Source organism: Sphaerodactylus townsendi, linkage group LG08 (assembly GCF_021028975.2).
Source record: "Sphaerodactylus townsendi isolate TG3544 linkage group LG08, MPM_Stown_v2.3, whole genome shotgun sequence".
NCBI classification, from domain to species: Eukaryota; Metazoa; Chordata; class Lepidosauria; order Squamata; family Sphaerodactylidae; genus Sphaerodactylus; species Sphaerodactylus townsendi.
In genome coordinates this window covers 91,885,163-91,898,905 of record NC_059432.1, presented here as the reverse complement: position 1 = coordinate 91,898,905, position 13,743 = coordinate 91,885,163, and the positions used below count along the sequence as shown (strand labels likewise).

At 39.4% G+C, this 13,743-nt stretch overlaps 1 protein-coding gene and 1 non-coding gene across 2 annotated transcripts in view; both read left to right on the top strand.

Annotated features, from left to right (window-relative positions):
* Positions 1 to 13,743, top strand: part of KPNA4 (karyopherin subunit alpha 4) — a 28,096-nt gene extending 14,353 nt beyond the window's left edge. The window contains exons 8-17 of the mRNA XM_048505386.1: positions 1,430 to 1,516; positions 2,992 to 3,161; positions 3,250 to 3,294; positions 4,641 to 4,772; positions 5,178 to 5,306; positions 7,347 to 7,451; positions 8,637 to 8,708; positions 10,837 to 10,999; positions 11,516 to 11,610; positions 11,838 to 13,743. Of these exons, the coding sequence (XP_048361343.1) occupies positions 1,430 to 1,516; positions 2,992 to 3,161; positions 3,250 to 3,294; positions 4,641 to 4,772; positions 5,178 to 5,306; positions 7,347 to 7,451; positions 8,637 to 8,708; positions 10,837 to 10,999; positions 11,516 to 11,610; positions 11,838 to 11,936 (1,097 nt within the window). The 3' untranslated portion in view covers positions 11,937 to 13,743. The remainder of the gene's footprint in view (positions 1 to 1,429; positions 1,517 to 2,991; positions 3,162 to 3,249; positions 3,295 to 4,640; positions 4,773 to 5,177; positions 5,307 to 7,346; positions 7,452 to 8,636; positions 8,709 to 10,836; positions 11,000 to 11,515; positions 11,611 to 11,837) is intronic.
* LOC125438676 lies at positions 6,386 to 6,674 on the top strand. Its single transcript, XR_007245380.1, has one exon. It is a non-coding gene; the product is annotated as a small Cajal body-specific RNA 7 (non-coding RNA).

Sequence of the window (13,743 nt, the reverse complement as noted above, 5' to 3'; positions counted from 1 at the left end):
ATTAAAGTAGGTCCAGCTAGGGTAAATCTTAGTACAAATGGGGACACTCCAATTTGCAGGGGGGAAAAATGAAAACTTTAAAAAAGGAAGAGGACGTGGAAGGGACAGGCTTGGAAAAGGAAGAAGGCAGCAGTAGAACAAAGAAGGATATCATGAAGACTTATTATGTAGATGATCACTGAAATTGTCACTTGCGTTGTGGTTTGAGTTTAATCTCAGGCCCTTTCCGCATGATGGAAAGGGCGCCTCTCCACTGGCAGAAATTATGCCGGTGGAGGGGAGGGGGCCTTTCGCATGGGAGCGTGTGAGCGGCCCCCACAGAGGCCGGCGCAGAAGAGACGGCTCTGCATGGACCCGCCTCTTCTGCGTCTCCCCCCCCCCCCACTTCATCCTCCAGCATCGGTCTGAAGGGCTGCAGGGACCGACACTGGAGGACGAGGTGAGTGGGGGAGGGACGGGAAAGCGGCGTCTTCGGCGCGGTGCTGTTTGCACAGCGCCGATGGGGAGGCGGCGCTTTCTAAAAACCTCCCTCGGGAAGGCAGGTGGAAAACGGCGCCTTCACACCGCTCGGTGCCGCACAGGACGGCGTTGCAGCAGCGCTGCCTGTGCGAACAGCTCCCCAAGGGCCGGTGTTTTTGGCCCCGTGTGGAAAGGGCCCTATAATTCCTTCTAATGATCTTGTAAACATGCAATAGTTAAACTGGGTTGAGTTGAGTTTTTGAACCTACACAAAAGGCTGAATTTTTCTCCCGTTTCAGAAGTAATTGTGCATATACACTAGCTGCTTCAGTTCATGTAAGAGAAAAATATAGAAAAACTGTTGCCAATACAATTTTGCCTGGTCAGAATATGCTATAGAAGAAGTGCTCCTTCAGCACAGGAGCAATAATGATGAAAACCACCGGTCCATGTTCTTCTAAAGACTCACTCTTCAGGCATTAGGCCAGTGCAAAGAAAGCAGGAGCCTAAATTCTTCCTGAGCCTTTGCACTGATAAGCTTGAAACAGATTGCATTCATCTCTTTTAGACGGGTCAGTTCGTGCATCATTCCTTAGCTGTGAAAGGTATAGTGGACACTGTGGTGCTGTGAAAGAAGTTAGAAAAGGAAGAAACTCTTCACCCCTGAACAAATTCAGTTCCCTACATTGGATCCCTGAAATCTTGAAGGATAACATGAATGATAACGATACAAATTCTGCACCTCTTCTTGATATGATTTGTAATTCTGATATCTAAGAATGAAGAATGGATTTCCAAAACCACCAGTGTCTGAAGTTTTGGTTAAATATTACAAATCTTTTTCCTAAAAACTTAACAAAAGGAAAAAAATAACTGATGTTCTTATGGCTAAATCTTTGCTTTTCAGAATAAGGGTTTACAGTACCAAAGAAGCAGAGTTGTATTTTAATAATATTATCTTATTTTGCAGATGCTGTCCCTCTTTTTTTGAGGCTTCTGCATTCACCCCATCAAAATGTCTGTGAGCAGGCAGTGTGGGCCCTAGGCAATATCATAGGTTAGTATTACACTGTATGTAAAAACTCCAGTCTACTTTTGAGATGAAGAACTAACAAACCATGTGAAACCCTGCTTTGTCTAGAAAGGCTGTGTTCACAATATTTTATGTATCGTAAGCATCTTTTATGAGGTGCATGAAAGTTCATTCAGATTGGTCACACGGAGAAAAATAACTTCAGTTAGTAATGTATTTTTAATGCCAATAAAGGCTTGTGATTGATACCTTTAGTAATGTATTAGATTCTTCAATATAATCTTTCTAGTGCTTTGATACTTCATCTGTGTAATAATTCACATTTAAACTACTTTAAGGTTGGATCAGAAATAAGAGGCAAAGTACAAGATGCTTCCATTTTACCTTTAGAAGGTTATATCGATGCATATATATCCATATGTATTTATAACTATATGTTGTCCAGTTGCATAGACTTGCTGTTCCTTGTGATTGGTTTAATGGACAAATCAAAAATTGAGTAGGACTGTGTACAAAGTCTGTTACCTTAGGATAGCTAGTTACTGTTGTCAGCCTTACGTAACCCAGTACATAAGATGTTGCTCCTTGCAAAAGGTGCTTACGTTCAAACTGTGCAGATGTGACTGCACTGTGAAAAATCTTGTGAAAATTATGTTGTTGTTTTTAACAAAATGTATATCCTGCCTGTCCTCATAAAGACCACCCAGGTAGCTAACAAGTTAAAATATGCACAATAAAATTACATTATAAAATTCTCCCCCAAACTCCACATCATTAAAATAATTAAAAACAGTGGTAAAATATGTACAAAAGCATAACACAGCAATTAAAGGATACACTCAAGAGAGGTGAGCACCTGGAGAACAGATCTCTGTCTACAGAAATAGGAACTGCCATGGAGTCCGTACCCAGTTTTTTGATTCAGAGTGCATTGATTCTGGAAGTACAATTATCATATTCCACAGCTTACACTCTCAACATTGTCTTCCGTTGACTGATGTCCTACATGTCCATAACAAATAGCCCATGCAAATGTCATCAAGTTACAGGGCACTGATTAGTAACATAGCACAATAATCATACCTACTTCGTACTCTCCTCTATAGGACTGGGCTGTCAGTTTTGCTTTCAGTATGTGGCATAATAATCCATTTCAGTCATTTAATTATTTGACATGATTGCAAGTCCTTACAGTTACCTTCTGGTCGTCTTACGCCATACACGGATATTAAAGGTGACACTTTAATGCTACAGGAATGTTGAGGATTTTTGAATGTGGTTTTATTTATATAAGGATATTCATAGGTTCTGGATGGCTGTCAAGTACTAATCAAGGTGCCAGAATCGCACTGTCCTTTCCAACAAATACTTCTGCATTTAAATGGAAACAGTTCCAATTCACTGTCTCAAACGATGAGCTACTCTGAACATGGACAGTAGTTTGTTAAACTGGTATTTATGGATTTTGTGCCACTGACTGAATTTAATGTTTTGTGCAGGTGATGGACCCCAGTGTAGAGATTATGTAATTAGCCTTGGGGTGGTGAAGCCTCTGCTGTCCTTCATCAGCCCATCTATTCCCATAACTTTCTTAAGGAATGTCACTTGGGTAATGGTCAACTTATGCCGCCACAAAGATCCACCTCCACCAATGGAAACCATCCAGGAGGTAATAATCCCGCTTAACTTCTTGTTGGTATTTTATTATTTTAATGCTGCTTCAGAACTGTGAATGCCTTTTTTCGTTTCTTTCTTAGATCCTGCCAGCACTGTGTGTTTTAATTCACCATACAGATGTAAATGTGAGTATTGAGTATAATGAGTGCATACAAGCAAGTATTTCTTAAGAAAAAAGTGCAGCCACTGAGACAAATTTGAATATAAATTAAAATAAATAAAGGAAGTATGCATGCTCAGTTAACAATCCTGTGATTATTACTTCATCCGTGAAGCCGACTGAGAAATCAAAAGAGTAAAATGTGTCTTAAAAATCATTACCCCTACAACACTAGGAGTCAGTGCAAATGTAATATTCAGTCTCTTGTGGGAGCAAACCTCAAGTTTTCCGTGCTTCTGCTATCCCGATAGCCTTGGCCATGATGGCTGCTTCTGATGTTATTTATGCAACGCCATTGTTGGCCACGGGACTTTGTTCCAAACACAGAAAATAAGTCAATGCCTGAAACGGCCTTACGATACCAAAGAGGCAGTGGGAAAGGATTGCAGAGAGAGGGGTAGATGTGGCCAAATGCAGTTGGTCCCGGCCTAAAAGAAGACCTTGGCAGTAAAAAGATTATCCTGATAGAAGTGAAGGGCGTTTCTAGTTTTATTCTCTGTGGTCGCTGCCCAGTGCCACACGCAGGTTCTGCGTTGTTGCAGATGCAGCGTGGGGGAATTTGTATCACTCCAGCCCAGAAATTTTTTATAAATCAACTAGCTTATTTTGTGTCACAGTAGACATTAAAATAATAAGCAGTCATAGATTATTTAAGGGGGGAGGGTACCTTGTCTATGTAATATCATTTTATTCTTCATAACAACAGTGTAAAAACAGTTAAACAGACAAAAGGTTAGAAACAAAAAATGAAATTTATTACAATTCTGAATATAAAGACAGAGCCAATAGAAGTGTACAAATAGTGTTCTATAAGAGCATGAATTAAGCCACAAAATGCATTTGTAATAAGATTTTTTTAAAAAAAAACACCTGAATTCTTTAAAAAAGAAAGAGGATAATATAAATAACTCTAGTGTACAGTCAGTTTTATTATCTTCTAAATATTTTCTTACAAAACTATGAAACGTGTCAAGTTATAAATTCCTTCTTTGCCTCACTGCAGTTCTCACAATACCAGCACCTACACATTCAAATGATTCTCTCTCTGTTTATGACGTTTCTACTACATACATTTTTTCATTGCTTCTTTTACACTTGAAAATAATATGAGAAGTACATTTTTTTATTTATCTTGAAATTCCTGAGTGGATCGTTAATTGACCAAGCTGTTTACTTTTGCCATTGATCACTATATCTTCTAAACTTGAAATGTGACAATGATCAAAAAAGGTCTCATGCCTTATGAAACTTTTCTCTGCTTGTGTTCCTCTAATGCATTTTATCTTCTCCCCTTCCCTCCTTTTAAATTAGATATTGGTAGATACAGTCTGGGCCCTCTCTTACCTAACAGATTCAGGCAATGAACAAATTCAGATGGTGATAGACTCTGGGATAGTTCCTCATTTGGTTCCTCTTCTCAGCCACCAGGAGGTTAAAGTGCAAGTGAGTATGTGGTAAAGGTTTTCTTCACAGTCAGCAATAAAGTGGAAATTCACCGTTATAAGCATGTTGTGTATTTATTAGTTTTTATATCTTGCAAATCTCTGTTTATATTCCTCAAAACAAAACGGCTGCACCAGTCATTGAGGCTAAAGAAGACAAAGGCAAATATTGATAATACAGTAGGAAGCTAGAAATTTATTTCTGGAATAGTAGCAAGCCCCTTTGTGTTTCAACGTAGAGCCATCGGGGGATCTCTGAATGTGTTTATAACACTTTATACACAGCTGCTAAACTCACTGAAAATGTCCATATGCCTGAAAAATAAACTACCAGAGAGCTGTGGATAGAAACTAGAACTATCTCATCTTCTCTTCACCCTTGAACTTTTGAAATGTTTTGTTTCAGACTGCTGCACTCAGAGCTGTAGGCAATATTGTTACTGGTACTGATGAACAGACACAAGTAGTTCTGAATTGTGAGGCTCTTTCACACTTCCCCGCCCTATTGACACACCCCAAAGAAAAAATTAATAAGGTATGTAAATGTATGTGGTAACCAAGCTCACTCTCTCTAAGTCATAGCCTTCTCCTTGTCTGTGTCCAATAGAATCCCATGTTGATTGTCAGTCTCTGTACCTGGGTGAAGCAACTATTTTTTAAATTGTCTTTTTAACATTGAAGTTACTTTCTGAGGAGATCCTTGGAAACTTCAGAAAAACTCTTGTCAAATACTTTATTAATCTTACCTAATCGGTCATTCTTTTCATACCTTACCAACTGTCAATTCTTCCTATGTTTTCAGGTTTATCTACTGCTAATGGAGGGCTGGTCTGTGCCAGAAATCAAATTTTAGTTTTTGGCTATTTAAAATTTCAAAATATTTATTCCACATGTAAGCTGCCAAATAGGTTTTTGGAAGAACAATATATAAAACCCCAGTTTTCTGGGCCTATGTGTGTGTTTTTGCTATAGTTTCATAGATAAACAATATATTTTATTTAGATTTGAACCCAGTGGCATCTTAAGAGACCAAGAAGGTTTTGGTATTGTAAACTTTCCAGAATAAAAACTCCCTTTGTCAGAGCTTTGACTCCCTTAAGCATGTACCCAACTATCTTATTGGTCTCTACAGTGTCACTGGACTCAAAACGACCTGTTCTGTTGGAGACCAGCATGGCTACACTCTGAAACAATATATTTTAAAATCACAAAACTGGATGGAATTCTCCAGATCCTTTGACAGTTAAGATGTAAGTGATCCATAGAAACTGATAAGGATACATGCCTTGCTGCATTATCTCTAGATTCTTTGCAAGGATAGCAACAGTCAACAGGCTTTAGCCTACTGAAAGCCTACTAGCAACCTCCCAGTGGACCTGCAATTTATTTTGTCTGTTTAAAGCTGTCAAGTCACAGCTGACTTATGGAGATCTTGTAGGGTTTTAAAGGTAAGGGACTAGTGGAGGTAGCTTGCCGTTGCTTTCCTCTGCATAGCAACCCTGGAATTTCTTGGTGGCCTCCCATCCACATACTAGCCAAGTCTGACCCTGCTTAGCTTCCAAGATCTGATGAAATCAGGCTACCTTGGGCCATCCTCTGCATTAAGTTGTCTCTTGGAGATGATGAAATAGAGATAATTGATGTGGGTGTGGGGTGTGAGTGAGAGAGAGAGGATGGAGAATTGTATTCTGATTAAGTGTGTGCATGTGTGTGCATGTTTAGAGGATCATATTATGGTGCTGATTTCGGAGTTCTTCTGAGGCACATTTGCTAACTAATGGGGGTCTTTGCTGCGATGCTGCCAATGATTAGAACCCGAAATTACCTCATAATTTGCACCAAAACATCTTAAATCTCTACCAGGTTCATTTTGTCCTACAAAAGAACTTGTGTTCTGATCTAAAAGTTCAGTTTAATGTTTTTAAGTATGTTTGAAACAGGAAATTTCTTATCTAATGTGTGATGTTGAATAAGCAGAAACTATAGTGGGGAATGTTTTAAAGTGTTGGTTGTTCTGAGAACCAGCATGGTGTAGTGGTTAAGAGCATTGGACGGTAATCTGGGGAACCAGGTTTGATTCCCCACTCCTCCACATTAGCAGCAAACTCTTATCTGATGAGCTGGATTTGTTTCTCTACTCCCTAAGTATGAAGCCTGCTGGGTGACTTTGGGCTAGTCACAGTTCTCTCAGAACTCTCTCAGCCCCACCAACTTCACAAGGTGTCTGTGGTGAGGAGAGGAAGGAAAAGGAGTTTGTAAGCTGTCTCCTTACAGGAGAGAAAGGTGGTGTGAAGAAAGTGTAGAAAAGTACACATTCTTCACAGGTGGGGTATAAATCCAAACTCCTCCTCCTCCTCTTCTTCTTCTATGAACTATAAACTCTTCCTCCTCTTTGTCTTCTTCCTCCTCTTTGTCTTCATCTTGGTCTTCATCTGGTAAAGATGGAATTTAAATGTTAAGTTTGGCTGAGTTGTGCTGGTACTTCACTCCAAATGCATTTAGCCTACAGAGATCAGCTCATGCTTTCATTGTTCGTGGTATGGCCAGTATTTTAAAATGATAATTTTTGTTGCAGGAAGCTGTATGGTTCCTGTCTAACATCACTGCAGGAAATCAGCAGCAAGTCCAAGCGGTGATAGATGCAAACCTTGTTCCAATGATAATTCATCTCTTAGATAAGGTTAGAGCCCCTCCCTCATTACAAAGTATCTTTTACACTGTATAGATTATGTGTTGTCTAGGAAACTGTTGTAGGCTGCCCTATTTTATCTTTAAATACTTGGGCTGACTGTCTTGAACAGATTTATAGACTACTCTAAACATTGTGTTCAGAATGACTTAAAGTGTGGATTGGCATTTCCCCCCCAAATTTCTGCCTTTAAAGGACTCACAGTTGGGGCAGTTTTATAAAGACAAGAAGACAGTTGGGGCAGTTTTATAGAGACAAGAAGCCCAGGAATTTATAATTATATTGTACAGAGAAATATTATAAATGAAGCTGCTTAATCCTGTCTAGATAATGAAACCTTCTAGACTTCAACAGATGGTGATCCTTCGTTCAAAATGTACATTCTACAGTCAAATGCATCTGACTATATCACTTACAATGTCCTATCAGTTACGTTCACCTTTCCACCACATTAAAAACAAAATACCCCAAATTGTACCCCTGGTATGTGAATAGCTGTATAAATTGTGGTACTTTCTACAGGTAAGTAGAACCACCTTCCAGAAACTCTTTTATTAACAAATTTCTGCCTGATGGAGTGAGATAAAACTTATTTTCAGTATGTTGATAGAGTTTTTAGAGGTCTTTACAGCATCTAGAAAGATTAAGCTCCTGGAGTACTCATTTCCTCCCTCGGAATAAACCCAGAATAATTTCTAGGGACAGACAATAAAACACTGACTGTGCCATCTTTTTATTCTGACAGTTATTTATAATGTACAGAAATTATTTGAATTTTAGGTTTTTCTTTGTCCTGATCTAAGAAAATCACTTTCACATATTCCTGTCCTTCCTAGTCCTTTCCTGGCATCATCTCTACAAGTTGGAATAGTTTGTCTATTATTGCTGTAAGGATTAAAAAAGTGGTAGTCTATGTTCTGTTAGGAGACAGGAGTGCTTTGTCAGAGTAGAGTCCTCCTGCCTGATCTTAACAGCCATTTTTCTTCCCCAGTGTGGGCACTTACTGGGTATGTATCTATTGCTTTGAGTTGTGTCCTACTTTTAAAAATCATGCCCCATTATTATACTAACTCTGCATTTTTTGGCCCAGTGTACATAATTTGCATCATCCCTCTCTACATCATCTGCGTGAGAGGGCAAGTAGAGGGGATTTATTTATGTTTTGTTATTTTTTAGGGTGACTTTGGTACACAGAAAGAAGCTGCTTGGGCTATAAGCAACCTGACAATCAGTGGAAGAAAAGATCAGGTGAGTAAAGTTTGGTTGAATTAATCGGACTTGTGTGTATGAGAAGGAGGAAATGTGACTGGGTGGCAGAAGGTAGAGTGTTCTGCCTTCTTACTGAGAAAAAACAGTTGAATTAAAATCATTGCAAACATACTGGGTATACTGGATAAGGCAAATTAAAGCAAACATTATACCTTGTCTCACTGAAAAATGGAAGGTCAGTTGTGACCAAATACCCCTGTTCTTCCTATGGAATGCTCCATTGTGGGTGTGGCTCTTCAGGAACGAACCAACAAGCGGAGCATTCCATAGGAAGTAGAGGGTTATTTGGTCACAATTGATCTTTCTATCTTCTATCCTATATACCTTGAGACAAGGTATATAGGAACATACATGAAGGTACAATTTGCATTTAAAATGATGAAACATATTTGTTAACAGCTTGAAAATCATCCAACTTTTGTCTAAAAATTCATTAGCCTCATTTGTAACATCTGCTATTTAAAACAAGTGGAAGAACTTCAGGTGAGAGGATGTGACTTCCCACTCTTTGCCACCAGCTCTAGCTCCTCCCAGCTGGTTCTTGCTTTCTCTTGATTTACCCATGGATGGGGTAGATGTGGGACCAGTGTATGTGAATACGCGGAATTCTAAGATTCCTGTCTGCAAGTGATTGTAAGAGAGACTTATGGTGCAATCATACACAAAGGTACTCCAGTCTAATCCCAATTAAGCAAATGGATTTAGACTTGAGTAACTTTGCTTAGGATTGCTTTTTGAGTGTTTTGATGGGTTGTCCTTATAACCAAAATTTTGGTTGTCTTAGCAACTGCAACATTTGGAGATTTGTACAGTTTTGAGGTGCAATTTAGAATTTACAGCTGTTCACCTTGCCGTATTCACTATGCACATCAATAAATGTATTGATTGTCGCCTGAAGTTTCATCACTGGGAGCTAACAGTTAGGAAATGGACATCTGGCTTCTTGTACTTTGCAAAGCACCATATGTTTTGAGTGAAGAAAAATAGAGTGATGTGAAACAAGCTGAAAGGGAGGGAAGGACCTGCTGGGACTGGGATCAAAGAGGGGGGCTTTAAAGAGTGAGTGTGGGGCGCTTCCCCATATGTTGCTGTGTGGCCTTCCCAGAATGCACCTCATAGTTGTCCTTTCCATTCACTTGTATGTCATTACTGTGTACACTTAATAAGGACATTACTTATGTTGAGGACAATGTTTGGTGGCTTAATGGCTACCTATAATATCTGCATTCTTGAGCAAACCTTTCATATTCCTCCACTGTGAAATGGAAAGCCGTGGCGAATCTGCCAGAGGGACATGTGTGGTCACGTATATCTGCCAGAGGGACATATGTGGTCACATGTCCCTGGGCACCACTCATGTGATTCACATGGGGGGTGCAGAATTGCCCTCCCCACACCACTTCGCCCACCAGCCTCCTGCTCAGGCCCAGCAGAACTTTCCCTGCTCCTGGGACCAGACTGGTGGCCTCTGCGCCCGTCTCTTCCCACCTTTAGCACTGCTGGTCGCCCAATGCTGTACAGCGCTAGAGGTGGGAAGAGGCAAGCGCGGAGGCCACTGGTCCACTCCCAGGAGCAGGGAAAGTTCACAGGAGGCCAGTGGGGGGCTTAAGCAGCTTGGGGGAAGGGGTGTTACCATACTAGTGTGTTTGTCTGCTTTTTCTGCAATTTTGGGTTTCCTCTGGGTTTGCAGAATCCTAAATGATGATTGTGACTAATTTCTCATTACTATTAGATATGTCAGCATTTTTGCCCTGCTTTTCTTAAGGTCTTAGCTTATAGTTAGGGTCATCATATAGTGTTATAGCCTTGCATACCTCTCATGTTTATTGTGAGGAAAAAATGGAAGACAGGAGAAACTTGTAAGTTGCTCTGGGTCCGCAGAAAAGAGTGTACATAAAATAAACCCCACATATTCAGTCTGAGATGATAAAGAATTCAAATGATTCTTTGGAGAGAATAATTTAATATCTGTCAGTTCTTTAGCAAGATTTTGTTTTGTGCATTGAGAACCACTTTACTGTTCTGTAGGTTTCAAATGCTGTTCTTTCAGCTTTTTCATGCATGCCCTTGTCTTTAACAGTAATTTGATTCATGTTTTTTTTTCTAGGTGGCATACCTAATACAACAAAATGTAATTCCTCCGTTTTGCAACTTGTTAACAGTAAAAGATGCTCAGGTTGTACAAGTGGTGCTGGACGGACTAAGTAATATATTAAAAATGGCTGAAGATGAATCGGAAACCATAGCCAACCTTATTGAAGAATGTGGAGGTATGATTGAATGCTTGGCCAATGACACAAAAGTCTTTGAGATTTGAACTTGTTAATTACATTTCTTTATATCAGTCCAGCATGGTGTAGTGGTTAAGAGCAGGTGGACTTAAATCTGGAGAACTGGGTTTGATTCCGCACTCCTCCACATGAGCGGCAGACTTTTATCTGGTGAACTGGATTTGTTTCTCTGCTCCTACAAATGAAGCCTGCTGGGTGACCTTGGGCTAGTCACAATTCTTTGGAACTCTCTTAGCTCCATCTACCTCACAAGATCTCTGTTGTGGGGAGAGGAAGGGAACGGAGATTGAGTCTTGCAATTGAGAAAGGCAGGGTATAAATCCAGAAACTTCTTCTATTGTAACTGATATGGGGATATTTTCATACTGTTTTTAGGAACATCAACATATTTGTGATGCTTTGAAGAATGGTTCTAATAGAAATTCTGGAAAGGAATTATTTGTTTGCTTTTATAAAGCTAAGTTTAGGAATCTTCATTTTTCTAAACTTTTACAGGGCTGGAGAAAATTGAACAATTACAAAATCATGAAAATGAAGACATCTACAAACTGGCTTATGAGATCATTGATCAGTTCTTCTCTTCAGATGATGTAAGTAATGTGTAATCCAGTCTACTAAGTCATGTTGAATGTTCCTCTTTGTACAGCAGAATTATTTTACTTGGAATCCCCTGAGAATTTCCTACCTTGTCAAGCTTGGTTTTAATGCTTGCATGGGGACCGGTCACTTCATTGTTACTTATAGGGATACAGATATGACATAGGTCTTGGGCTGAAACTGAGAATTCTTATTTCTGGTTTTTGTGGTTTAATTACAGATAGATGAAGATCCAAGCCTTGTTCCAGAGGCAATACAAGGTGGAACATTTGGTTTCAATTCATCTGCCAATGTACCTGCAGAAGGGTTCCAGTTCTAGAGTGGTATTTTGGAAGTTAGGTACAATGCAGCGCTGAATTAAAAAGGTTTGATCCATCAAGCTTGGCTCATGGGATCCGCTGCTGCATTAAATCGGGAAAGAAAACGTGAAGATTTCATTTGGAATCACAGAAAAGCCCGAATGAAGTCAAGATGGCGAGTGGGTGCGAGTGAGAGTGAGTGGCAAAAATGTAATGAAAAACTTCACACTGAATGCTTATATAGGTTGTTCAAAGGAAAAGGGGCTACAGGTCAAAGATCTTCAGTGCTTGAGGAGGAACATTGACTTAATTAGCGCAAATGTGGGGGGAAAATGCAGTACTATACCATCATCAAGCCATGTAAGCATAAAGGAGAATAGGATGCCCATATAAGTCCAAGGAGAATGAGCCCAGGCCTTGCTATGAAGCACCGTGTGAATGGACAACATTGAGTGAATGTCTGGACTCAGTGCTTGTGGGGCCACGTGTGTGTTTCAACTCCGGGGCTCTTTGCTCAAGAAGCAGACTCCTAGTCTTGGAGTGGGGTGTGTACGAAAGTGTGGTTGTGATGCTGTATGTGAACGCATGCAAGCTTGATTTGCCTTCAGGGGGCTGATAATAACCCTAGTCAATCATCAAAAGGAGTGCATAAGTGTTAACACTGGACACGAAAACAGAGACCGGTTTAGCAGCAGAATATGTTTTTACTCCTGCAGCCTGTGTTTTTTTCCCCCTCTTTTTAATTTAGTTATTTTCTTTCCTGTATGGCTTATTACTAGTTGCTTGTAAAGTCAGAAAACTTTGAGGAAGGCTTCCCTGTGCATTTGCACCAGATCTATGTTACAAAAAGAAAATAAAAGCTTTCCATATCATCAGAACTAATTTGTGTAGACTTTTGCATGAAACCCATACACGCATTTCCCTCTTCCAACTATTGTGTTGCAGTACACAAATTGCCATAATTCTAGAAATCTGCACAATACAACCCTTTTCATTTTCAGAGATGACATAAAGCTATTTTTGCATGTGGTAATCTACAGCATAGCTCATTTTTAGATTTCGTTGAGTCTTGTAACCAGCTGTTTTTGTTGTGGTAGGATACTGTGCTGTGTTTCAATGTTATTTGTTTTCAAACTTTGTTTTCTATGAAAATGATATGGAAATCTCAAAATAAAATTTGGTGCATATGTACTGCTGAATAAAGATTGGAGAAGAGATGTGAATAGATGTACAAATCAAGTCATGGTTTGAACGCAGTTAATACCACCTAATCTGTCCAATCGTTCTAGACTTTTTATCTTTAGATGTAGGCAGCCATGAACAATCTATTTTGAGCCACTTTAGAGAGAACTTTGTATTCTTAACTTGCATGTAAAATGCAAGTGTTTTTTATAATTGGAATAATGCCTCAGTTTTGAGGTTCTGCACACTAAATTAAAAGTAACATTACAAATATGTAAAAAAAAAGAACTCTTTATAAGGTGGCTCATTGTAGGAAATGCTGTGCCTTCCCCTTTGAGCACAAGTGTTGCATGAACAACAGTTTGCTATAAGAGAACATACCAGGTTAGCCACCATTAGCATCTATATCTACCTTGTGTTTTTTTAAATCAGCTGGTAATTCTGAAATGCAGTAGAATGGATAAAGATTATTTTGTGATCATAACTCTTTGTTGGACTAGAGTATTTTTGCAGCATTCCTTGTCATCAGAAACATGGTTAAAAGTTTAAAACTAGATGCAGCAGAAAACTAGCTTGTGAAATTTATCCAAGTAGAATGCAGGCTAGGCTGTCTTGGGGAAAAATAAACATTAAAACTTACAATAA